This window comes from Mus pahari, chromosome X, assembly GCF_900095145.1.
Source record: "Mus pahari chromosome X, PAHARI_EIJ_v1.1, whole genome shotgun sequence".
NCBI lineage: Eukaryota > Metazoa > Chordata > Mammalia > Rodentia > Muridae > Mus > Mus pahari.
Window position 1 is genome coordinate 43733067 of NC_034613.1, and position 27382 is coordinate 43760448.

General features: G+C 40.1%; 1 protein-coding gene across 6 annotated transcripts; it reads right to left on the reverse strand.

Annotated features, from left to right (window-relative positions):
- Positions 1–994: 994 nt before the first annotated feature.
- Positions 995–27382, reverse strand: Fam122b (family with sequence similarity 122B). 6 transcript variants are annotated; one of them, XM_029534467.1, is made up of 10 exons: positions 26446–26752; positions 23841–23919; positions 18019–18062; positions 17871–17925; positions 17520–17621; positions 17152–17237; positions 16098–16159; positions 11400–11496; positions 3688–3828; positions 1024–2907 (listed from the first exon to the last, which is right to left on the reverse strand). In XM_029534467.1, exons 1-10 carry the CDS (start codon positions 26541–26543, stop codon positions 2838–2840), a joined length of 834 nt encoding a protein of 277 aa, XP_029390327.1. In that variant the 5' UTR covers positions 26544–26752; the 3' UTR covers positions 1024–2837. The 6 variants fall into 6 exon arrangements, with proteins under 6 accessions (XP_021043338.1, XP_021043341.1, XP_021043339.1 ...); XM_029534466.1 differs by having other exon boundaries at positions 16098–16162; XM_021187679.1 differs by having other exon boundaries at positions 995–3828; positions 16098–16162; positions 26446–27382.

Consider the following 27382-nt stretch of genomic DNA (forward strand, 5'->3'; position numbering starts at 1 on the left):
AGAGAGAGAGAGAGAGAGAGAGAGAGAGAGAGAGAGAGAGAGAGAGAGAGAGAGAGAGAATGTTTAGAGGGTTCTCACTGTCCAAATCAACTACCAAAGTAATGGTGATGGATTATTAGAACACACCAGTGACCAGTGAATCTACACAGATGTTAATATATTGTGGCTGGGAATTCCTCTTTCATAATAAAACAGCTAACAAACATTGGAGGAATGATGGGATTAGAATCACCCATAGGTAGCCACTATGCCATTAGGCCAGAAAAAAACATGGATATTCAAATAGGCAAAATTTAAACAGACCCTCAGATTTAATGGTCATATTGATAGTTGTAACATGGTAGTGGGTGGGTCAAATGTTTATATATTTAGGAAAGTTACTCTGAAGCATTTCATAGTAATAGAGTATCATGTCTACGACTATTCCTGCATGGCTAAGAAATTATGCACACACATGCATACAAACACAGAAAGTGTGGGGGCATATATTTAGAAAGAGTGATCAAACAATTGTGGCCCAGTATTAAAAACTGCGAACTGAGGTGTTCTTGCAGTTTTTCTGGCCTTAAGAAATTATTTCACAATGTACTGTTTTAAAGGCAAGTTGTCTATTTCTTTTAAAAGTACTAAAATTAAAATCAAGTGTTTATAATGTGAAACATGCATTAAAGTCTTTATTTTTGCCTGTTTATAGAGGCTTATAGAGGTTTTCTTTAAAGGTAAACTGAAAGCAAGCAAGAAATATGTCACCATGGCCAAAGCCATCTAAATTGTTGAATGTGACAAAGTACTCCTGAAGAATTGACAGATCACGTGGAGAGATTTCTTCTCTGCTGGGATAGACAGCTTGAACTAGAATAGAGCTACCTATTAGTTTCTGTGTGCGGGATAATCCTTTACTCAAAACTTGACCTATTCCCAGAAACAGAGAATAAGCTCCTGGGATATGGGGACAGAAAATAATATCATCAACAGGAATAAGAGAGGCAGACTTTTATGATTCCATCTTTTTAGACACGTATATATACTTTATTAAATTCACAATCGTAGGGTATACACTTGGTCAACATTTCACAAAACTTTCTATTATTCCAAAAGCAGTTATCATAAAACAGTGATTTATAAGTCAGTCAAGCAAAACCAGTATCTATAGGATTTTATTATGCTTTCATTTTTTGTAGTAGTTTTCAAAGAGAAGCTGAAAATATATGATATAATATGAGAATAGGAAGAAAGAATTTTACTTTATAACAAGAACTACATTTCAAATATTAGACTTTATATAAAAATAAAGGGGTACTGTCAACAAAGCTGCTCTGTGGATTAGCATATTACCAGTTTTATTTATTTCAAAACAATCCCTGCACAAACTTAGCTTTCTAGTCCATTTAAACAATATAGAAGACAACAATAACAAAAGGTTACTTTACAACGAAAAAGACAAGAATGCGGTAAAGGAATCTGTAAGAAGAAGTGGTGACTGATGGTTGGGACAGAGATGCAGGAGGGTGGGAAGCAAGAGTAATAAGAATGAATTGTAGATGAGTATGGAATTGAGAAGGAACAAATTGAAAACACTCAATTAGAATCATTAGTAAAAGAGTTGATCTAAAACAGTAAAGTTAATCCTCCTGCCTCTTTGATCTCATCATACCATTGGGACAGTTTCAATTTTCTGCTCTGGTTTTACCTTATCATTGAATTTTAAACACAAATTTAGGTATCATTACATTTCAAAGATTATTTCTTAAGAGTCCTAAATTTGGACTCTAAATTTGAACTGCAAAGTGTCCCTTTAAGGCAAATAAGACAGAAGAGTGAAGGCAGACAAATCTCCTGAAAGAAAAACTCATCTCTTATCATTATGAAGGCAAAAGCCTTTGAATATGGTTCATTAACAGAGTGGATACACCAAGTGCTATCAAAGAAATGTTTCTTTAAAATAGCACACAAGTGGGCGAGTCTTATAACAACACATTTATGTTAGGTTTGGAGGATTAGGGGCTTTTCACAGGCTAAAGAAACATGAGAACTCAGGCCAGTAATAGCTTTTATGACAGTGATTACAATGTAAACTTAAGACCCGATTCTATAATGGAAGTGCAGCAAGCTAAGTGATGTTTCCTGATAACTAGAAGAGAGGTTTTGCTTCAAGCTCACTACCTTCAGATCACCTCCAAGGACTTTAGATTTCAAAAGACATATGTTTAATCATTTTCTGTTTGTTTTTTACATTCACTTAATATCACGATTCTAGTGGGAATATTAAACAATAGTCCATCCACCAGGTTGAACACATTAAATCTAACAGCACAAACATTGCACTATTACACCATTTCTAGTGTAATACATAATAAATACTGCCACAATAGATCACACGTGGATTTCTTAAATATTTTAGTCAGGAGTTTTCTTTTGTAAAAATTACAGAGTATATGTTACGTCACACTGCATATACACTGCTTAGAGCTCAAAACACTTCTGGAAGCAGAGGGCACAGTAGTACTGACCTTTTTAGCTCCTCAAAGCTTCCTTAACTGATATTAAGATATTAAAATGACCTCTATAGGACAACAAGGACAAGAAGAGGGTTCTGGCTCTAGCACAGCACAAAAACCAAGAACACCAGGTCACCACATGACAGAACAAACTCAAGGACAACAAGGAATCGGGGGAAAAAAATCAAACAGAATAACACTCACATACAGAAAGCTTCCATTTCCACAAGACCCTACGACACATATTCCCTACAGGACGGCAATGTACCCCAAGGCACCCAAGACACTGACAGCTTCATGGACGCTTGCTTGCTTTTGTACAGTGGTTTGTGTAAATAACTATTCGTTCATTTGTAGATGCTCCACACATCTGGTCAAGGCAGGAATTTCTTCTCCTTGATAACACCACCTAGAAATATCAACGATATTTTATATATTCCTTAAGGCACCAGGTTTGGGGAGAGAAATAGCAACTGTGGTAGCAAAGTCCTAAGAACCTGAGTTGATTAACGCAGGCATCCTGCAAATCTAGTTCATTCTACATTCTAAAATCAGACTTCACTGCACACATTCCAATAGCAAAGAAGCAAGAATGATGGTGATGGAAGCAACTATGGGTTTCTTCCCCTTGGTGAGAAATGGCAAGGAAGCAGGTCAAACAGGCAAGGGAAACAAAACAATGTTCTTTAAAGCTGATGCAGACAAAATGAAAATTTGATATAATCAAAAACAATTTGAATATTACCATGAAATAAAGAGATGGGAAAGTATGTAGTCAACAGAGAATTTTTATAAATCTCTCAAGCAAGAGAATTTCTGATTAACTCTGTTTTGCCACTGCTAGGGAAAAGAACAATTATAGAGAACATGCATGAATGCTCCCCTTAAATGTTTGAAAGTAGGTGCTCTTTGAGGCACTAGGGAAAAAGTCCTCCAAGCAATCAGAAATGTGTATTTGAGATTTAGTCATCAAACGCAAAATGAGATCAGCCCAAACAGATGTTAGTAAGGTGACTCTGCTTGCAAAATTGAACTTTAGAGGAGAGATGCCCACGAATGGGAGCATCATTGGAATGGTTGCAATCTGCCAAACTTTAATCCCCATTGTGGATCAAAGTTCTCCGCATTCCTCACTGAATGTTTTATGTGGGAATCAGTTAAAACACTCAATCAGAAATGGTTAAGTCACTTGGGTGAGAGATCATCCATCAAGATGAACGAAGAGCATGAATTGGAGCATGCTACTGGAGACTCTGCAGGAGCGCTGCCTGTAGCCAGTGAGTCTGAGGACAAGCCACTGCTGACACTACTGCCATCCAAAATATCTGAACTGAGGACAAAGCAAAAAGAATTATAAGCGAATGCATGTATCAGGGTCAACATAACATGCAATGACATGACTTCATGGACACAGGCATCAGTACAGCATTGGTAAATAATAAGAAGCATAAAGGCCACAGCACTGAAATGCATACTACACCATGTTGAGGGACTGTGAAATTCATAAAACCACAGAAACCCAAAGTGAGACTTGCCACACTGTCCCATATACTTTGATTATCCCTCTGGAGGCACCTGACTATCTAACATATGGTAACTGTTCCTCTTGCCATGCCAGGTTCATTGTGAGGGGGGGTTCCTGACCTCTGTCTGAAATATTTCTATCTTCATATTTATCTTCTTACCTTTCAGAGTCTCAGAGCAAAAATAACTTCTGTTATTAATAGTTAGGAAACTATTTGTTCTCAACCTTGCTGAGTGTGCCTTCAGAAATATTACTTCTATTTTTGAGGAAAGTCTTTCAACTGCCCGAAACTGACCATTTTCCTTGCTCACTTCCAAGAGGCTTCAAGGCAAATATCTTGAATGATTTTCCCCTCTACGTACATGTCTTTACTAATCTTCTCATTTTATGAATCCATTTTCCTGTTTTTTTACAGATCCAAAGATCTCCTGCTAGCCATAAGAGCCTCCTTTTCTTCCACCTCTGAGTTCCTCTCCAGCTAAGCTGCTGAAATGCCCTCTTCTCACAGTCTCCATCACGTTTCTTTAATCCAAACAACTGGCTTCTGCTCTCATCTTCCCTCTGAAACTGATTTGGACACCAAGGGCCTCCATAAGCAATTCCAAGGACATGCTTTCCAACCAGCCCAGATGCCCACAAATCAACCCTGGTCTGCCTTCAAAACCTGGGTTCTTCATATTTTTCATGGAACCAAAACCCTCTGCTTGACATCAAGTTGCCTTTCTTGGTTCGATTCCCAGGTATTGTAGATCTATGCTCTGTATTTGCCTTGAATGTACTCATTCCCTTCTTCTAATATTTACTAGGTGCCTGCCAAGTGTAGAAGGTACCTAGATAATTGAAGGACAATGATGTAAAGGACAGACAAGGTCCCCAGCCTCGCTGAATTTACAGGATAGTAGAGGAGACAGAGATTTCAATACTCAGGCTCATATGAAAATAATTACCCTTCGTGACCTGAGTGATAAATGGAAAAGGATCCAGGGGGTATGAGAGTCTGACATATGGGTAACCTTATCTAACCTGCAGTCACAGTGAAGGGATTCTCCGAAGTGAGATTTGTGTTCTGACGTGAAGGATGCGTAGCATTTACTCAGGAAGGGTTAGAAGAAGCAAGGATAGGTCTGGAATCACAGAGGCAGGGTAGAGTCAAGAGTACACAGGGAGAGATGAACTGAAGGAGTAATCCGACAGTTTAAGTTTACACAGACACTTTTTTATTTTTTGAAATGGAAGAAAAGCATAGACTTAGAGAAGGAAATATGGGTTCTAGTCTGCCACTAGCTCCTTGGCAAAACTCCATTTTATTCTAGTAAGTGGAATCGAAATATTACACCTTTAATATTATTTGTGTAAGTTTCCAAGTTGATTTCTTTCCATTGTAAAGAAGCTTATAGTACATTTGTAAGTCTCGGGCCTACACTGTCCTCCTGAAAGGCAACTGTTCCTCTCTTGCCTTTGTACTCATGTGAAATGCCATCTCCTCCTTTCATGATTTTACCTGCAGTGCTAAGGATGGGGCCTAGGCCCTCATTCATGCTGAGCAAACATGTCACCACTGAAGCTACACCACAGTCCCCTCCATCATCTCTTTCAGTTGCCTGTGGGTTGTTTTTAGGTGGAGACAGATTACAAATAGGTTTTGGAAGACTAAAATTAAAAAATAGAAATAGTATTGTCCACATTACTCCTCCACTATGCACACGGCTGTCAAATGCATCATTAATAGTATCACTTTTAAGGAAGAAGTCTGGAAAACTCAGTTGGCTCTGATATTTGCTAAACCACATGGCCAACTGGTCCAAAAATATGAATTATTCAACAACTGTAAAAAAGTTGCACAGATAATCCAAGACACTGGAAAATCCAAAGAACCTTTCTATTTGCCTTGGGAACATATGTGAATTTTTCCCCTGCAGCTTTCTGCCTATACTAATATTAAAATGAATTGACTTTCCTAAAGCACATATTGGCTGAGCAGCACAAGGGCATGCTCTATGCTATTTGGCAGGAAGAAAAAGACTTAGATTAAAATTTGGCCACCATGTAGATAATCTGAAGATAAAGAAAGAATTCCTTATTGCAAGCAGCAGGGCGAGCGCGAGCCCAGGACTAGAAGGTTTTCTATACCAGGACCTGCTAGCTTAGGTGACTCCTGAACTCATTCCAGAACAAAATTAAGACTGTGCAGTGAAATGTTTTTCTTAACATTGTTGATTACTTACTAGAAAAAAGCTGACAGAGACATTACCAACTAGGAAAAAAAAACCCTGAATATTTCAAAATGTCTTCTCCACCACTACACATGAAAGTCTCTATTTTTTCTAACTGTCACACATATGGTATAGCTATACTTTGTCTCCACCACAATTTACCTTCAAAACCTTGTAAAGCTTAAAGTAGATATCGCCACTGCACTAAGACTGGGTTTCTGTTCTAGTTAACCTGGCAGAACACATGGCCATGGGAGCTGATGCTGCAGGCCATGGCACCCCCATCAGTAATTAGGTCCATGTAGATCAGGACTTGTGCAACTGTAGAATCCACGGGGATTACTGTGTGAACATAAATTGTATGGATTACCGTCACATCTTATACCAGAGCTTCGAAAAGCAATCGATTCTGGTTCAATTTGAGTTTTTTATTTACTTCCATAACCTCTGATGAGAGTGCTAATGGTAATGAGCCTTCCTTTCACTAGGGGCCCAAAGCTAGACAATCATAGGAAAGAAAAGATAATTCAGACCAGACATAGGACTCTTTGGATTAAAAGGGAACTAATTCATCCCAGCCAGGACTGGTGGGGTGAGATGGCTCAGTGGGTAGGGGCACTTGCTGCCAAGCCTGACAACCTGAGTTCAAAGGACAGAACCAATTCCTGATCTCTACATTTGCATGCCCCACATAAATAAATAAATAAATAAATAAATAAAACAGATAAATAAAAATAAATGTAGAAAATGATCTAGGCATGGTGATACATGCCAGGAATCCCAGCATTTCAGAGGCAGAAGTAGGAGCACCAGGAGTCCAAGGTCACCATCCTTGGCTGCACAGTGAGTTTAAGCCTAGGTTTGGATAAAGAGTAAGAATTCTACCTAAAAAATTTAAAAATAATGATTAATCATTAATTAGGTCCATGTAGATGAGAACTTGTGCAACTAGAGTGTGATAGCACATGCCTGTAGGCACAGAACTCATGAGGCTGGGGCAGGGAAATCTGAAGTTCAAGACTAGACTGGGCTACACACTAAACTTCAGACCAGTCTGGGCTATGTAATGAAAAAACTCAAACTATAAATGTAACTCAAAATGTTAATATTAACCATCACATTAAACACTGACGTGCTGGGTATGAAAACTCAAGAATTTTTCCTCTTATGGGCAAAACAGGGTACCACTTAATTTTTACCACAGGGCTAGGGAGTCTGAAAATACCTTAGTTTGCTCTGCAGTGTTACAGACACATACAGTCTTATTCCCAGTTGAATGAGGAACAGTAGGGGAATTCTTAATATGAAAAAAAAATCAATCAAAGTACCATACAAGGCATACTTCTAAATTATGCTCAAACTCTTGCTGTTCACAAATACTAAATATAAAATGACTTAATTCCAGCGTTGTAGTTAGCAAGGTTCCCTTCATTCTGTTGACAGTGACTTCAGGACTTTGTATTTTTAGGGGGAAAAAAAGAAAATAAAAAGTATGCCCAAATGGATACAAAGCCTAAATGGGTTTACATTCAAAGTTCTAATTTAATTTATACTTTAAAGATGTCAGTTTTAAAGATTATTAAGTAGCACATAAACTTTAAAAACTATAAAATGCATCTTTTCCTTCTCTTTGTGGTATGGGACAGGGAATAAAGAAAAGTTTTAAAAGATGAGATCATATCTGCTAGTTATCAGATCTTTGAGATACTCTCTAAAAGAAAGGGTCCTTACTTTCATTATCAAGTAGATTGCCATATTTAGCAGCAGAAATAAGGACACAGGTGGTTCCTATCTCTGGCTCCATCTCTAAGAATATGGATGTCTGATTTTGACCAATTGAACTGCATTAAGAGACAGATGTTTCTGAAAATGCAGAATCCCGATTTAATATTAAGAGTAACTCACACAAAATTTATTCACTGTAGACATAAATGTCAGCATCCTTAGTATATAAGGTGCTCCACAGATCTTAATACAATTTTAAGCTTTAAGATCCTTTGAGACTTCACAAATTCAACTAAAAACATTACTTGAAAGTTAATTAACTGCTTTTGCAAGGCTCGTGTATGCATTTGTATGTGGAGTGCATTCATGTGTGTGCACATGAATATTCATGTTCATCACTGCTCATGTAGAGACCAGAGGCCAGAGGATATTGGGTGGGCTGCTTTAGTACTGTGTCTTATCCCTAGAGTTGCCAGTTTCCTGGCTATGCTGGCTAATCAGTAAGCACCAGTGATGCATCTGTTTCTTCCCTCTCCCTGAGCACTGGAGTTATAGGCCTGTGTGACCATGCCTGGCTTTTATGTAGGTGTTACAGATGTATTGTGTGCGTGCTGCATGCATGTGCATAGAGGAGGCCGCTGGGCGTCATGCTTGCACAGCAAGTGTTCTGACCCACTGAACCATCTTTCTAGTTGTTGGTTTGGTTTTGTCTGGGGGAGGGGAGTCTCCCTATGTAACCCAGGCTGACGACTCCTAGGCTCTATGATCCCTCCAACCTAAGTACCCAGGCTTATAGACATGTGCCACTAGATGTGGCTAGCACTTGAGAGCTTACTTTTTGTGAATTGTGAAGAATAAGTTTCTTTAATATTAGTCAGTACTAGAGCCACGCTTCCACAATCTATAAATGATCATGAATTAGGCAAATACCTTTTGGGTGATATTTTTCTGTTTTGCTTTTGTTTTCTTTTTGAAACAAGGTAATCACCATGTACCTAAAGCCACCCATTCACTTTAAGTTTTATTGAACATCAATGTCCATGTGTCCAGGACTTGCACAGCTATTACAGGTAGATTTATGGTTTGCACTAACAGCGCTGCAATAGCCAGTTAAGGCTGTGGGGCTTAAACTATGAATGCCCACACAAGGAGTGAGAACCACAAATACATACAGTTATGTTTCCTTTTCTTTCTTGTTTCATTTTGGTTTGAATTTTCATATTGCTGTGGATCAAACTCGGGGCTGCAAGCATGCTAGAGAAGTTTTCGATTACTGGGCTATGCCTTCCTGTTTGATACAGTCTTACTACAGAGCTGAGGCTATTCCTTTTCACTATGTAGTTTAGGCTGACCTCCAACATGGCAGCCTGCCTCAGCCTGCATTGTGCTAGGATTACAGGCCAGTGCTACCACAACCAACTCCCTAGCCTTGCTTTCTAATTTGCATAAACTTCTTTCGTTATTTTGTGGCAATGTAAAAAAAAGGACATAAAATATAAATATATATAAATCTGACCATACATTTTTTGCCATGCTGGAGATAGAACACAGAGCCTTGTATAAGCTAAACATGCACTCTACCACTGAGTTACACACCCAGCTCCTCATTATCTTTGTTTTCTGCTTGACAGAATGTTGGGAACTTTCTTCTCATTGGATCACTTGATAAACAACTGGATATGCAAATCCATTTATAGTCATGTGCCTATACTCACACTTTACCATAAGTCACATGCAGTGTGCAGCAGGTATATAGTTTCATTCACTAGGCCTCTTGACCAGCTTCAGGAACTGCTCTCTGCAATCTCTACATATCTGGGAAGACACGCTGTACCACAATTAGCACACTGAGCTACCAAGGGCACAGAGACAGTGGGAGATACAAATAGGAATGAGTTAGAAGGCATTCCAACAGTACTAGTCAGCAAGTCTCTTGAAAGATAATCAGCTAGGACTTGCTCACCTCCAAGTGCAAGTTATCTTAAATAAAATAATACACATACAATTTGGGAAGAAGGAACTGTCGACCCTTACAGGAGTGAATGGCTTTTATACTTTTTCCATTTGGAGAGTACCATTCTATGTTTAAAGTGAGTGCCCCTATGAGCTTTTAAAAAAGGGTTCTCATCTTTAAAACCCAGGGAACAGAAAGGCCTAAAAGGTGTTATGCAATTGTATATAGAATGAGTACTCAGCAAGTTGACTAGAATATCCTGAAAGATTACAAAATATTACCTAGGAACTGCTACTATGCCTTCCTCCCAGATGTCTGTCAGCATCCAATTGCTCAACTTCAAGAATAGGAAAAGAAGTCAATTCTTTCATAAATCACTGAAAACCCTTACATTACAGACCTAAACTAGAATGAGAACGGCCATCAGTCATATGGCCTGGACCATAGAATTAGTAACTGTTACTAAGAAACCTCACATTTAAGCTGGGGTTGATGGTACATGCCCATGGTTCCAGCACTCAGGAAGCTAAAGCAGGAGAGAGAGAAGTTCTGGGCCAGCCTTGATTACACAATGAGCTTGAGGTGAGCCTGGGTTATAGAATAAGATTGTGTTTCAAAATGCAAAGAGAAACTGCAATCTTAATGAGCATTGTGAATGACTACTATAAATTTTCTAAGAAGTTTTTACCACAATAGATCACATTACTTAGTAAATACCACAGGCATAATGTTTTGAATATGAAATGTCCCACACCAGCTCAAGTGTTGAATGCTTGGTTGCCTGGGTACTGGTACTATTTTGGGTGGCAGAAACTTTAGGAGGAGGAACCTATTTGGAGCAGGGAAGCTACTGGGGCATGAACATGAAAGTCATACCCTGTCCACAGTCTCTTCCTTTCATTCTGTTTCCTGGCTTTTATGAGGGCAGCAGCCCCTGCCAGATGTTCCTACTGCCATGATGACCCAGAATCAAGAGAATCTGAGAACATCAGACTGAAACCTCTAAAACCATGAGCAGAAAGAACTCTTTCCTCCCTCATTTATGACAAGGGCTTTGTCATAGTGATCCAAAGTTCGACTGATACACATAGGTAAGATGTAGCCATGTCTTAGAAGTGAACAGCATGGAACTTGAAATGCAAGCAAAGCAGTGACAATCAATGTACATTTTCTCCACAGTAACCTAGAGGCTCTTTCTCAGAGCAGTCGATTGATGATACTACAGCACACCACCCCATCCATTGAGAAAGGCTGACCTAACAGAGAATAGGAACGAAATTAAAGGTGCAAAAAGGATACATACACTTCCAAAGTAGTACTTGGGGCTTTCAGAGAACCTGGTCATTCAAAATCACTTACACCTCCGTGGAGACTCCCCCTATGTGAGCATGGATTATATTTTACATTATCTCAATATTCTTTCGATGTGGTTCTTTTTAAGTGTGAGTCATACCCTAATAGGATTTTCTAAATTTCATTTTTACCATGAACTGAAATCAGACAATTGTGCAGGATCGGAAGACAGCATGCTGGTGGTGCCTTGGAAGGGTCTCTTAGGCTGGCTTTCTGTCTCCATTTCCCCTACAACAAAAGAAATATAGCTATCACAAAACAATTTTACAAACATGGGGTTGGGGCTAAATGATGGTGATAGTTGCTTAGTCAAATGAGATTACTTTTAGCTATTGTGTAAAAGTCCCTGCATGTGCCAGGAGTCCAGAGTCCAAGAGACAGGGAGGAAGAGCAAGGGCTCAACCCTGGGCTACATCTACTTCCAGGTCAGCTCACACCCACCATATAAGGTCATCTCTCAAAACAGCCCCTCCATAATGGTCAGTTTCCTATGTGCTTTAACATAAAAGAAATATACTTCTATATACTTTGGCCAAATATTAATAACTTTAATTTTTGTGCATTACGCACATGTTTTATACACACATGCACTTTAATAAGAGAGAACAATGATTTTTATCAAACAACTTAAATAAAAACGAACCAATTGTGGAAATAAAGTAGGTATTCCCAAACAGTTAAAACTCACAGCAAATATTTTATGACTAGCAAAGAATATTTATTTTATATCTTGTAATATCTTAACACTTCTTGAGACAGCAACAAAATGTATTTTCTGATAGGGTAGAAAATATAAGGTTCAGTTGGATGATATACTATAAATGAAATATAGTTGAAAGTACAGCTTTGAGAAAGCAATGAGAATAATTCAGTTCACACATTTGGAACTACGCTGGTTTACTCAACCCTATAGATTTTCACAGAACTAGTAATCAAAAAACAACATCAACAGGAATAGTGCTTAACATCTGGCTGCTATCTACTGAGGGTTGTTTGCCTCTTCTCTGCCCCAAGCTCTGTTAATGAGCATGTTTTTAAAATTTGATGGTGTTTATCTGAGCTTAAAAATAAAATAGAAATGACAATTTAAGATAAATGTGAATCTATCTGTAATCCAGCATCTGTGAGGTAGAGGTAGGAATATAACCACCAAGTTTGAGAGCAACTGGGCTACCCAAAAAGCCACAGCAGCCTGAACTACAAGTAAAACTCTGTCTCAAAAGAAGCAAGGAAGCAAGCAAAAATTATCGAGCATGTCTATACCTCAGCAGAACCATGGAATTGAACTTTAAACTTAGGACAGAAAAAGATCCAAGAAGAACACATGAAGGTTTCATTTTCCCCTATTATGAATTAAATCATATTATTTTTCTTCTGAGCTATTGTGAAAATTACTAAAGTTCATGAACACTGTTTCTTAACTTGCTTTGTTCAGTGCTTTAATATGCAGCTTTGAAACTACAAGGTTTGAAACTCTAGCAAAGAACCCCTCCACCTACTGGCAAATATTGGAATAGCTACTAAAAAACACTAATTCCATTAAATTTCTGGACAGAATTTACTTTAATAATAACAACAATAATAGCTTTAGCTTAAAGTGTACTTTCACCTAATACTCCTAAGAACATTCCTAAGGTTATAAATAATTGCTTGCAAGATTAAATAAAGAGACCTTACTCACTAAATACAGTTACTGGCACTATCAAGATGTACTTTCCAAAGCATTATCATCTTTAATATTTTTGAGAATTTAATATGTGTATAAAATTAAATATGAGCATATTCACCCCCAATTTCCCTCACCTACTCTCCCTGAGTCTTTCCCCCATATTCACATTCCAATTTCATGTCTTCCTTATTATTTTATAACCTATTAAATCCAGTTAGTGTCTTTTATATGTGCATGAGTTTGAGGCTGTCCACTGGAATATGGGCAGCTTTCTCCACTACAGTGATCCTCCTGCCTCTAACTTACAAATATGTGTAACAACATGCTGGGTATATCCTCCCCATAGCCCGTCTCTGGACCTTTATGTCTCCCCACCCCTCTTTCTTTCATAAACAAGGTTTCATGTATCCATCCTAGGCTGGTGTTGAACTTCCCAGTTAGCAGAGAATGACCTTGACTTCCTGATGCCCCTGCCTCCACCCACCAAGTGCTGTGAGTACAGGTATGCACCAACAAGTTCCTTATGTCACAGTAGAGAGCCAACTCCAGCTTTCGTACAAGCTAGGCAAGTACTCTACCAATGAAGCTATACCCTCAGCCCTATTTGATCTTTTTGAGACTGAGCCTCATGAGGCCAAGTTGACCTTGAAATCGCTCCAAAGAAGGTAAATACTCTTGAATTCTTAATCCTCCTGTTTCCACCACCCAAGTGCTATGAGTACACAGTTGTGTGGCACGATACAACTGTTTGGTGCCTTAATTCTAAGTTGTCTTAAATATAATACTTCTGAATGTGTGTGTGCTAGGACTTGAAAGACTTCACCAACGCCGTTTTCCTAGTATTTTATTGGTTCTGAAGGTGATCTGAATTGCTTAATTTTGAGGGTTTATTTTTCTGTGTGTGAATGTTTTAGCCCTGAATATGTATGTGCACATGCCTGGTGCATGCAGAAGGTACAAGGCACAAGGGACGGTATCAGATCCCGTGGAACTAGAATTGAGGCCAGGTCTTGCAAGAGCAGTAGTCATTCCAGCCACTGAACCACCTCTTTAGCCTGCCCTCCTGCCTTTTGTTTCACGGTGTCCAGGTTGGCCTGGAACTCACTATGCCCAGGATAGCCCAAGTCCTGGCAGTCCTATTGTCTTAGCCTTCCAAGTACAGGATTCCAGGCATAAATCTCCACACTAAGCTGAATTGCTTTTTAAAAATTAAAGATTTATTTTTATTATTTTTAGCTATGCATGTGTGTCTGCATTAGTGTTGGCATGTGCATGAGTGGAGGAGCCTTTGGAAGTCAGCAGTATCAGATTCCCCCTGGATCTGAAGTTACAGGTGGCTGTAAGCTACCTATCGTAGGTGCTGGAAACAGCACTCAGGCCCTTTATAAGAGCAGTATGCCCCCTTAACCACTGAACCATCTGTTCAGACCCTGGATTACTTTTTTTCTTAAGGAAATTGTTAAAACTATTCTTTACAATGGCATCTGCTTATACCTGTAGGTTTAAGTGCTTTCCTCTAGCAATTCCAGTATTACAGGTTTTATATTAAGGTCTTTGATCAAATTTGAATTGCTTTTTGGTACAGTATTTAGTTTCATTCTTCTGCATATAGATGTCCAGTTTTCCCAATAGCACTTGCTAAAGAGTCTGTTATTTTTTTCTCCAATGTGTGTTTGGGACACCTTTAAAAAATTAGGTAGATGTGGGCCAGAGAGATGCCATGCTCTGTGGCTTAGAGCATTTGCAGCACTAGCAAAGGACCCAGGCTTGGTTCTTAGCATCCAGTGGTGGCTCACAGCCATCTATCTGCTCAAACTCCCAGAGGATCCAATACCCACTCTGCTCTGCACAGGCACTTCTTGCATGTGATGCACATATATGCAGGCAAAAATCTTTTTTAAAGTATGTATAAGTAACTATGTGGGCCTGTGAAACCTGGATATCCCAGATTAAATTTTTATATATGTGCATTTATGTGTAAGTGTGGGTGTGGGTATAGAATATGAAACTAGGAAAGGTCTAAGAAGAAAAAAAGAGGTCTCCAGTGGAGAGCAGAAAAGGGAGGTCAAAGATACAAATAAGAAAAGTACCTAGAGAGGGCACTAGGGGAAGAAAGGGATGACGTCAGATGGTAGAGGAGGATCGACGTAACTAAGTACATGTAAAACACATAAAGAAACCCATTACTTTCTATACTGATCCAAAAAGAAAACAGAAAACGAGGTAGATATGGTTAGCACCCACCTAGAATAACAATTGGGAGCTAGAAGCCAAATGACCAAGAGTTCACTGCCAGCCTGAGTAACAACCAAACCAAGCCAAACCACTAATAACAAAAAGCAAAATAAAACGGTGCCTGGCACTTCTAATTGTACAGTCAAATTGCCAGGAATAATGGCTAAACCAGTATCAACTATCTCGGTCATGTTTAAAGAAACAGATGCTACCAGGGGCCTTACATAACCATCTAAAACTACTGCTAACTGAGAAAATGTTAGTGCTTTGTGGTTCAAAATAAGCTATGGAGACAGTACCAATATACATGAAAACCTTTATAGACTGGAATATTTGAAGACTTTACTTTGCTGACACATACTTTGCTGATAGGGAAGTGAATCCCACCTGAGCAAATTCCATGTCTACAGATCTATCTGCTATGCCAGTGTAGATTTCTGCACAAGTCAAATTGTGCATCTGTTAGATTCAGATCACTAAAAAGCAATTATTTTTGTAATGTATATTGATAACATGAATATAAGAATATGACTCATATATGAATTATAAAATATAGACAACATAAAATGGTTAATTTATATAACTTAGTACCCATAGAACATGTTGAAAATATTTAACTTTTCTTTAGAAAAAAAGTAATTCTGTGAGTTCATTTCAGACCAGAATTCTAGTTTCTAATACAAGCTTGGCTAAATGCAATGCCAGAAGTGAGATGGATCCTTCCCCCAGTATTACTAACATGAATGTATACAGCCTTAGTAAGGTGTGCAGTGTCACGTCCGGTGCGTATATAAACGCCTCTATTACCACACCTACTTTGCCTTTCTCCTGGTAGATGATAAGAATATTTAGGATCAACTCTTGGAGCCGTTTTAAAGATATATATATATATATATATATATTGCATTAACCATAGTTGCCATACCTTTTCTCTTCAGAGGACCAAGAACACTGGGCCTAATGCACTTGACTGGGCTCTGACTCCTCCTGCTTTGACAAATAAACAAACAGGATGATATGAAGTACCTCCAAGATGAAAGCCAAACAGTATTATAGCCCAAGTAAGTAACACGGACAGTCATATAGACAGAAATACGAAGTGCTTGTATTGTGGGATGATTTGAGTTGGCATATGGCGTTATGAAAAAATGTGGCATTTTAAAGACATTTTAAAAATATTCTGTAAGTTGTAATCCCAGCACTTGGGAGGTAGAGGCAGGCAGATTTCTGAGTTCGAGGTCAGCCTGATCTACAAAGTGAGTTCCAGGACAGCCAAACCTATACAGAGAAACCCTGTCTCAAAAAAAAAAAAAATATTCTGTAAGACAAAATACACACAATTGCTCAAAGAAAAGCATCTTATTAAAAATATTATTTGCATTTTGATTTATAATCTTTTATCTTTAAAATGGGTGTTGGTATGTTAGTGTGTGGATGAATGTGTGTGTGTGTGTGTGTGTGTGTGTGTGTTTTCTAAATATAAACCAATATTAAGCACTGGGGCTCTTGCTTCAAGCCTCGGTATCACAATGAATCCATCAATCAGCATTAAGTCTCAAGCCTGCTAATGCCTCAATATAAGTGGTGAGCATATGTGTGTTCATTATGAAGTTCTAACAATTTTGATGTATATCTGAAAAATTCCATAATAAAATTAATGTGAGGGAGCATGTGCATGTTCAAGTTCATATGCTTGTGTGGTAAAAGCTCTTGGAGGCCAGAGAAAAATGGTTTCTCACTCTCCATCTTATTCCTAGGAGATAAGGTCTCTCACTACATCTGTAGTTATGCTAAGCATGCAGCAAGCCTGAGCTATCTCCTGTCTCAAGCCCGCCAAGTGCTGGGGCTACAGGTATGAGTGGCCACCATAAGCTTTCCCTATTGGCTCTGAGATCTCATTGCAGATCCTCATGCTTACAGAACAAGTGCTTTTACCCACTGAGCCATCTTTCCAGTCTCCACATTTAACATCCACATACCTTGAAAAATGTCTTGGATTGGGAACAGGACTTGGTGGCATCCCGCTGCTGCTCACAAACATTTGCAAGGTTGGTGACAAGCATTGCTAGAAAAAGCACAGGCACTGTTACAACAGCCACTGCACTTCTTGTTCTCCAAAGGGGCTTTTCTTTTGTTCTGTTGTTTTTCAAAAGGTTCTTTTGAAATATGACAGAAGCAGCATAGCTATGCAAGCGCCTCATACATATGACATTTTCCAATTTACTGACACAGCTTTTCATTGCTTCTTCAAGTCTATGGAGACTTGAAGTGAGTTGAATTGTATATATGTATTAGAATAAACAGCTCACTGTGAAAAGGACAGTTAATATCTTGTCAACAATCCTACCTTTCCAAATCCTCTGGTTGGGGAAGGAGCTGGAGAAACTGGAATGAAGTCAATTCTTTTGGGAGAATATAATTTCTCTGGCTTGTCAAAATCACTATCACTCTGTAAACATAAAAGTATTATTCTCCTTCAGCATATCACAGATCTTAGGTACTACTATACTAACATACCTATATTTTGAAGAGTACAAATGAACACATTCAAACATTTTGCTGACTAAGCAGAGATCAAAACTAAGAATCACTGTGGAAGCTGAAGGGATCTCAGTGTACGAAAGAATCAACCAAGTCAGGTGAACAGCACAAAGCTTTCTAGAAAACGACAACAAAGGCCCACATCAGAACACTTTACCAGGCTCAGGCTTTCATCCCATGACTGGCTTATCTGCATCCCTGCTTGTGCTTCCCTAAAAACAAAAACAAAAAATGTAAAAATAAAAAAAACAGGGCTTACAACCAAGGCACATCAGGGGCTTGGCCCTGCCTTGCTAACCACTAACCTTTCATTTGTAGTTTCTCTGTTCATCATATCCAGGCCTTCTTCCTATAAGGATAAGCATATGTGCTAAATCATAACATTCATGTGCTTATTATTCCAATAAAATTGAAATAATCCCAGGTGATCAGAACTACCATCCTCAGATCGTCAGCCATGCTTTGCCAAGATTTTAGAGTACACTCAAGTGTAATGCTTCCAGCTAACCGGAGCTGCACCTTTGATAATTTGTAAGATTTTAGTCTTAAATTTAAGACCGAGCTAGTAAGCTAAAATGACCCTTCAGATTTGATGCAGTCTGGTACTAAGAATAGGATTAGGTAAAGGTGGCAGCAACTGGGAAGGAAATGGAAACATTTACTACTTTTGTAACACAAAGCATTCGTCACTATACTGTAAACCTCTTCCTACATAATTCTTCATATTCTTAGAAACATAGCTCTTCAAACCCCTAAACATTAATACACTAGAGGCAACGCATGCAGTCTTTAGAAAGTACACCAGGTGTCCAACCTCACGGCACCATCTGGCGCTAGACAGGCACTGACTTTAGCACTTTTCCCAAATGAATGGAAAGCTGTGTAAATTTAAGGGAAACAAGACTGCGCCTTGGAAGTATTCATTATTCCACTAATGTAAACTAAGAAGCTATGTGAAATGGGAAAGAAAACAGTGCCAATGCTATCAATTTGTATTACTGATGCGCTAATGAGTAAAGATAGCCTAACAGACCCAACATAATACTTTCTATATGATTAATGTTCTCCAAAATACTTTAAAAATGGCAAGAAGGACATTTTGCTTCCATGCTGTAAATCATCTCTAAGGTTTGATCTCTAATCTCACCATGAGTCATAATAGTTAAGGGGAGACCAGTTTTAGGGGAAGAATGTTTGCCTAGCATGCACACTGCTCTAGGATCAATGGTAGAAATCAAGGTTAACCTTCAAAATAATTGCTGCTTTCACTTATATCATCTTTTCTTCTCTTTTACACAGGGTTCCATGGTGCCCAGGCTGGCTTTGAACTTACTGTTTAGCTGAGGATGATCTTGCATTTCTGATCCTCTAGTCTCTAACTCTTGAATATCTGGTATGGAGAGCTGGGATGAACCTAGGGTTTTGTACATGCCAGGCAAGGGCTCTATAAATGGGCTCAAGCCCTCATCTTTTAAGCAATACTTTTTTTAAAAAAATTGTTTATTTATTTTATGTATATGAGTACACTGCTGCTGTCCTCAGACACACCAGAAGAGGGAATCAGATCCCATTACAGATGGTTATGAGCCACCATGTGGGTGCTGGGAATTGAACTCAGGACCTCTGGAAGAACAGTCAGTGCTCTTAATTGCTGAGCCATCTATCCAGCCCAAGCCCTCATTTTTTAACATCATGAAACTGAAATGATCTGGAAGTTCAATTATGTTCCTCCAAAATAATCACCATCTTGTCACAGAATGTAAGATATAATTCAAGCCAGTGGATCTTACAAGATTGTAGCAGTTGTGATGTAAATAATTAGTATTTTCTCCTAAGAAATACAAATGAACTCGTAAGAGTATAAAATCAAACAAGACAATTATTCTGCTTAAAAAGCTTTATGCTATTATAACTTAAAAAACAATTATAATGTAGCAAGTGGTATAACAATGGACTTCTTAGGCAACAGCTAATTCAAGGAAAATTATCCACTGAGACATGATTTTACCTTAAAAGATATACACCCATTACCCACCCCTTTTGTATTTTTCTCTCCTAGGTTTTGAAACAAGAAACATTTTACAAGTAAAATCTTTTGTAACGTTTTGTTGGTGGTGGTTTTTTTGTTGTAGTTTTTTGCATTATGAAAGAAACACATGCTTACTGCTGAACTTTTAATGAGTTCATTGAAAAATGATAAACTACCAGGTCAGGACATAAGACAGGGTTGCCCTAGCAGGCTGAGGTGGAAAGCATACATATGTGTGTAAGTGTGAGAACTAAAGAATGCCAAAAGGTAGCAAAATCATCCGCAGAGCCAAAATGTGGAGGAAGTCAGAATTTCAATGCAACATTGATAAAATAGACAACTTCTCAATATTAGATAAGTCTACAAAGTGGCTCAGAAACAGGGAGGGATAGGAACAGAACTATATTTAGAACTAGAAACAAGAATAATTTAAGAGCTGAAAATTTTTTTCTAAGAGCTTTAGGGAGATGCTGGCTAACGGTGTTAAAGAAAGCAAAGAGCTCAAGTGGGATATGAATGAGCCCCCTGGCACTGACACTTAAGTGGGCATTAGTGACATTTTCAAGGACAACCCTTAATGGAGTTGTGGTAGAAGCAGCAAGATTACCAACTAGCTGGAAATTAGAAGACAAGGAGCTAGATATAGTCAAGGCTAGATTATTCTTTGACAAAGGTCAGAGAAGGGAAAGGAGGGACAGACTTAGGTGCAAGAGGGCCACACTGTCCCAGACAATATGTGTGAGGAGAAGGTGGGAGCCAAATATTTGGCAAGGAGGGGACTGAGTGTTTAAGATAGGAGACAACAGCTATGTAAAGTGACAGGAGCTTCAAAACAAAAGAAACAACCCCCCCCCCCCCGAACTGTCTTAAGCACCAGGGAGAAGCTCCATAGGTGAACACAAAGGTGTTTGAAGAAGAAAACTGGTATCATAAAAGACAGGTGTCAGGGCTGAAGAGGCAGTTCAGCAGCGAAGAGCTACTGCTCTGCCAGAGGACCCGAGTTCAATGCCCAGAACCCACATGACAGCTCACTACTGCCTGTAACTCCAACTCCAGGGGATCCAACACCCTCTTCTGCCCCATGAGGGCACACAGTGCACATTCATTTATGCAGGCTCACACACACACACACACACATTAAAAAAAAACCGGGCGTGGTGGTGCACGCCTTTAATCCCAGCACTTGGGAGGCAGAGGCCAGCCTGGTCTACAGAGTGAGTTCCAGAACAGCCAGGGCTACACAGAGAAACCCTGTCTGGAAAGACCAATAAAATAAAATAAAATAAATTTAAAAACGAAAAGGTAGGTGTCTGTATTATCTGTGAAATGAGAAGTGTCTTTGAACGGACCTGAACAGTGGTCAAGCAGGAAGTGGGCAGAGACTAAACAACAACAAGGGATTATATAGCTTGGGAGAACATGGAGGAGTCACTGGGACCTTAGCCCCTGGAGAGAGTTAATCTCCCTTTCAAAGTACCCATCTTTTCTTTTTCTTTTTTTCTTTTTTTTTTTCTTTTTTCTTTTTGGTTTTTCGAGACAGGGTTTCTCTATATAGCCCTGGCTGTCCTGGAACTCACTCTGTAGACCAGGCTGGCCTTGAACTCAGAAATTCGCCTGCCTCTGCCTCCCGAGTGCTGGGATTAAAGGCGTGTGCCACCACACCTGGCCAGTACCCATCTTTTCAACTTCTCTCTGAGTACTCAAGGCAACACCACTCCCCTGGTCACTGTGGAACACAATTTCAGGCAGCTGGAGTCCTCCTTCTCCCAGAATTGTTAGTTTAGAAAAGGTGTAACAGTGTAAGGCTGCTTAAGCAGAATAATTGTCTTATTTGGTTTTATACTATTACACATTCATTTGCATTTCTTATGGAAAACAGTAATTATTTACATTATGGCTGCTACAATCCTGCAAACCCCATCAGCTTGAATTATATCTTACATTTTGTGACAGGACTATGATTATTTTGAAGGAATGTGATTTGGCCTCCGAATCAACTGCCAGCAAGTATTGGCAGACCTTTAACCTAAATGTCTCCCTTTGGATTTGCTGCCTCTAACAGAGCCCTGAGAGGAAGCCTACTATAACTGGGTATACATTTTAGATGGCTCACATGTATCTAATTGGTTGGGTATACATTTTAAATGGCTCAAATGTACCTAATTGGTTGGGTATACATTTTGGATGGCTCACATGTATCTAATTGGTTGGGTATACATTTTAGATGGCTCACATGTTGGATGGCTCTAATTGGTTGGCAAATTCTGGAGATCCTACCTGTGCTGATCTTTTTAGCATCTCAGCCCTTCCATTTCCTTTGCCAACATTTTACTCTTTGCTTGTTACTATGGGACATGGGTGAACACATTAAGATCTATACACTGTAATATTAGTATAGAGTGTCATTAATATCATGGTGGTGTGGGAACATGGACAAAGGAGATAGAAGGATTAAACTAGGTTTCAAAGAAGCAAAAAAGCTAGAAAGGAGAAGGATGAGGTTGATGGGTAATATAAGGACCAGTGAATTACCAGGGCCCTTTAGAAAATGAGGCACCGAGAAAAGGATGGGGAGTGATGACAGGTGAGCCTACCCAGCTCGGATAAGAATCTTCACCTCTTAGAAAACAGCTAAGTGGAGAGAGGCAAAGTCGTTTTTCCCGTCTTTGCTATGCGGCTCTTATCAGGAGCACAGCTGTATAACACGTAAGAACATTTTTCATATAGCCAACAAAAATAAGTACTTATATTTTCAAGTATCGTCAGGGAAATAGGTGAAGCAAATCAAACCTCTAGAGAGCTAACATCCCTTTCAGTATTTTTAGCTAGTTCAGTGGAAATCTTTCCAAAGCGTGCAATAGTGTTTCCCTTCTCAACCAGGTTATAGCAGTCAGAATGGCACTGGAAGATCCTTATTCTAGTGCCAGCTCTGTCATGTACCACTGGGTGAGCCTAAGCAAGTGACTTATGTCACTTGAGTCAGTTGCTGCAGCTTCTAAATGGGGAAAAATATCTTTTGCCTTGTCTCTTCTCTGCTTTATGCAGACTGTTACATGGACTAAATGAGTAAAGTACTTTGCAACATGGAAAATACCATCAAAGTGTAGATGTTGGTAGAAATTAGGAAAAGGTTAATGACCAGGGATCCTTAAGAACATGACCATAGGTTTCTATACTAGTGACACCCTTGGGACTATCAACAGGTTCTCAGCCCTTGTGCCAAACCACAATCAATGTGGGAGGGAAAAAACCCTGTCTGCTTTCTGTTTCTCCCTTTCCTCTCTTGCTAGCAAGTATTAGCAGACCTTTAACCCAAATGAACCCCTTCTGATTTGCTGCCTCTAACACAGCCCTGAGTTGGAAGCTTATTATAATTGTGTATAAATTTTAGATGATTCAGAGGTCAGAGAGGCTGTCCTATAAATAAATGGATGAACCTTTGTGCACAGACTATGGAAATCCAGTTCAGCCATTTAGAGGTCTGTGTGCTTACATCTCAGATGTCTAAAGCTGCCGGGTGAGTGAGCTCTGCATGTGAAGTGCTACTATATAAAAACCTCTTCATAATTTTCCCCAGTGCAGCTATCTAATCCAGTGATTCCCAACAGCTCTGGCTACAGAGAAAATACACACTCATCCACTCTTTTGGGAATATAAACACATAATTTACAGGGGTCTTTATTTTAGACAACCAGTGTTATCTGACAGATGCATGTCAGAAACACTCAGGCACTACTTGATTTTTTTTTTTTACATCCCAGGACAAATAAAGACCACTGTGCTCGGCTATATTTGGAGGTTACTCCTGATTTACCTCACGACTGTGACGCAAGTAGAAATAAATAACAATGAATAATTTTTTTTACAAATACAAAGCCCTAGAGCAATGAAAGCAATTTTAAGCCTTCTCCCTCTCCTCCTGCTCTCTCTGAACCAAAAGCTGAATGGCCCTGACAAAACTAGTAAGCAAGATGTGTAAATTAAATCTTTTTTTTTTCAAAAAACAATTGTGCCCAGCACATAATTTCCCAGAAAGAGCTATATTTGAAAGTATTTTTCCCGATTTAAATCACTGCACATACTTACTTTGATACTTACCAAGCTATGATGGCTCATAATTGCCGTACTGTTCCTCCCAGTTCTAAGTGGATATGGCTCAAAAACCTGTGAAAGGTCACTGCAAAGGAAAAAAAAAAATAAAATAAAAGGATTAGCGTCTTCTAAAGGAAGCTATCTTTCAACTGAACTCAACACCCTCTAGTCTGTACTTAACAATGGAATCTTCAATGGCTCCTCTTTTTCTAGTGACAAGGAACTCCTTACCTTCCACTTGGCCGAGCCAGGCTGGTGTGCTGCAGAAGCTTTTGCTAGATACTTATCTCCTCAGTGGCTGGGGGACAGCTCTGTGAGCTATAGGGCGGGGCTCCAGACTGGTTCATTCCAGCTGCTTCAGGTCAGAACTCTATCCCCAAACCAGTTCCTGTCAGCTGTGAACAGCTCATCTCTTTACCCCAGAGGGCCGTGAGAGTTACTTTACTGCTCTGCATGTGCTACCAACTGAGAAGAGCTGGGGACTTAAGACTGTCCTACCTCTGACTCCTGATGTCCAAGCCAATAGATGGAACTGAAGAAGTTTGCATTTTTTTCTTTCTGTTCATGTTTCCCCTCTGACCTCACACGCCCTCCTTCCTACTGTCATCTATCAAACCCTTCCTCTCTCTTCACACCTACCCTTGAAAGCATAGCACAAACTTCTCCCTATTCCACAAACATAATGCAACCATTTCCTACTTGGAACTCACAGAAGTTGGTGGGTGGCAAGCTTCTTGAGACAGCCCCTTGCTTTTCAAAGACAGGATTTTGCTGTGTCGTCCAGGTTTGTTTGGAACTCCTGGGCTCAAGAGTGCACCACCACAGTTGGGTAAAAACTCTTCTTAGTTTTGCTTTCAGGGTTAGAGATGGAATCAAGAGCCTTGTATATCCCCATCTAAAGGTCTACCTCGAGCTATACCACCATGCCAGTATGGTAAATATATCTGTACGTTCCTGTGGCAAAGTCATGGCTTTACACATGCTAAGCAGAGAAGCACTACCAAACAGCTACATACCAAGCCCACCTTCTAATAAAGAAAGGGGTTCCCCAGCATAACAACATAAGTAGAAAATCGATCAAAGGAAAGAAATGGAAAATATGTACATATGCATATTAAGTTACTCAGGAGAGGTGCTTTATTCATCTTTGTATAATATCACTAAGTGTCTAGCAGTCTGTTTTGCCCATGATAAGAATTGAAGGATTTTCAAAACTGAACTCTGCTGGGCTCTAAGAGACCATTGACAATCCCTATTTCAGCTATTCTCATTTTAAAGAGAGAAACCAGACATGAAAAGGTTAACTCACTCACTCATTAGCACAGCTAGTTGGTGACAATTGAGACCAGGCCTGGTCTCTTCTCCTCTTGTCTGTCACATCATGCTATCTTTCAAATAATTACTTAAATTGTGGTTCACAAAACAGTGGGTTTTTTTCCTCAATTGTCTAAATGCAGGTCAGTGGGACAGCCCAAGGCCTTAGAAATGGCTTGTTTACCAGACTTTCTCAAGACAAGGAGAGAGGAGGTGGGGTAGCCATGAGAGACAAAGGACACAGTTTCCCCTTAAATACCCCCAAACCCCTTGATGATACCAAGGACAACATCATCAGTCACTTCATCATTCCCTCAGCTTCAAAATCGTATTTAAATCTAGAAAAAAAAAGTACTTGCCCCTCTGTCAAAGACAGATGTTCTAATCAGTTCAATTGGAGGCAAAACAGTATCAAGTCTTCAACTGTGCTTGAAGAAAGGTTTGGGGCTAATATTACTGCCATCCTCTGCTCTGTCCTGAATTAATACCCTCTCTGTGGGGTCTTGAAATTTACCTCAGAAGAATTGTCTACTTACAAAAGTGAAATACAATAGTTCATTTAGGCGAGCCAACTAGCCTTCTCTATCACAAGCTTCTACTTTAAACTCCCTGGTGTCACAAAAAGACAACATCGTGTCACTAAAATTAAAGGAGTGATTTCCCTATTATCTTCTCAAACCTGTGTTTGACTGACTTAAGCTATAAACCTTCTCTCCTTCTCTCTCTCTCTCTCTCTCTCTCTCTCTCTCTCTCTCTCTCCCCCCCATTGCAACGCATTTCAGGCAGCTTCAAAAACTATAAACACTGTAACAAATCCAAATCACTTAACAGGATACGACCACACCATGGAATCCCAAGTTATTAGATAAACTGTGATTTCTTAAAGCAAACCTCTGTTAATGCCAGGGTTCCTAAACTCAGCTTAGAAACAGCACCTCTTAGAGACAGGCGTCAAGTTACAAGCCTAATTCAGGGGATTCAGCTTGACTTGCCCTGATGGAAATAAGCCAGGGCAAGCAACCTGTCAGCTGAGCCAGAAGGTTTCTACATACATTCTCTTTTAGAACTGCACAGCACAGCCCCCAGGTACAGGGAGGGTCCCTTTCTCAGACATGGCCAGAGTGTGAGGTCAAACTTTCCCTCCATCTAGGGAACCAAGTCACTATGAAGAAAACAAGACGTCAACCCCTCAGTTTGGAGTCTAGATGAACTCGAACTGGCACTTTCGGGAAGGAAGACTTCTTGCCCAGGGACAAACCTCTGATCCCCACACTCCGTCCTCCCCAATCCAGCTCACCTGAGCACATGGATCAGGGGAGCACTGTTGGACCGTCTCAGGGTGGCCCCCTCAGATGTGTCAGCCTCCAAATCCAGCTCCATTTTCTCCTGAGCCATTCGGAGACTTGCTAGCCAACACAGCCGGCAGTGCTCTAGGCTCCTGGTGCTTTGCTATGGACTCACTGCAGGACTGAGCTGCTGGGGACTGGCAGCTGGGGGCGGGGGCTAATGGGCGGAGGCTTGGGCGCGAGGGCGGAGAAAAGTAGGAGAGGAGGATGCAGATGAGGAAGGATGTGGGGGGCGGGCGGAGGAGGATATAGAGCTGGTGATGGGAGGGTGGCGGGATGAAAAGGGGGATGGAGGAAAGACAAAGGTGGGAGAAAGAAAAAGAGGCACGGGGCTTGATTAAGGATAGATGGAAATGCAGGGCATATTACTAATGAAAGAGCATAGAAGTGGGAAAGGAGGACAAAGGTCAAGGTAAAGGGGCACAGGGGTGGGAAAACAGAAGGAGGGAGAATGTGGAAGAGGAAAGCACAGGAGAAGAAAGGGGAGGAAACCAGGAAGTGGCAGAACTCATGCTGTCATTTTTCCCGCCTAGGACCGCAAGCGCAGCTGGGCTACATTTACAGCCGCTGCCTTTGCAGCGCTAGCAATGAGGACTTGACAGCTGGCCAGGCGGCCTCGGCTGCTCCACCTCCACATGCTCCGGGTCTCTGTCCAGTCCGCCATGCTCTGGGCCCCGGTCTCCGGGGCCCCTCAGCGCAGGGATGGCGCTTTTCACTCCCTGGTCCCTGCCCGCCTGCAGGACTCAGAAAAGGGATCGGCCCTCTGCGCCACCGTGGCGCTGCTTCTATCTCTTATTAGCTCTAATGACCCGCGGGACCCTCTGGAGCTCAAATTGATTTCTATAACCTGCCGCCTCTTTTGCCTCCCACGCTTCAGAAATGGGAGCC

Excerpts from the sequence above, each read along its gene's own strand:
- Fam122b (XM_029534466.1), bottom strand. The coding sequence starts at position 26,543 with ATGGCTCAGGAGAAAATGGAGCTGGATTTGGAGGCTGACACATCTGAG. Across the intron at positions 23,920-26,445 it reads CCCCTGATCCATGTGCTCAG|TGACCTTTCACAGGTTTTTG; the intron begins GTGAGCTGGATT and ends TTTCCTTTGCAG. Across the intron at positions 11,497-16,097 it reads TGGTCCTCTGAAGAGAAAAG|GGGAAATGGAGACAGAAAGC; the intron begins GTATGGCAACTA and ends CTTTTGTTGTAG.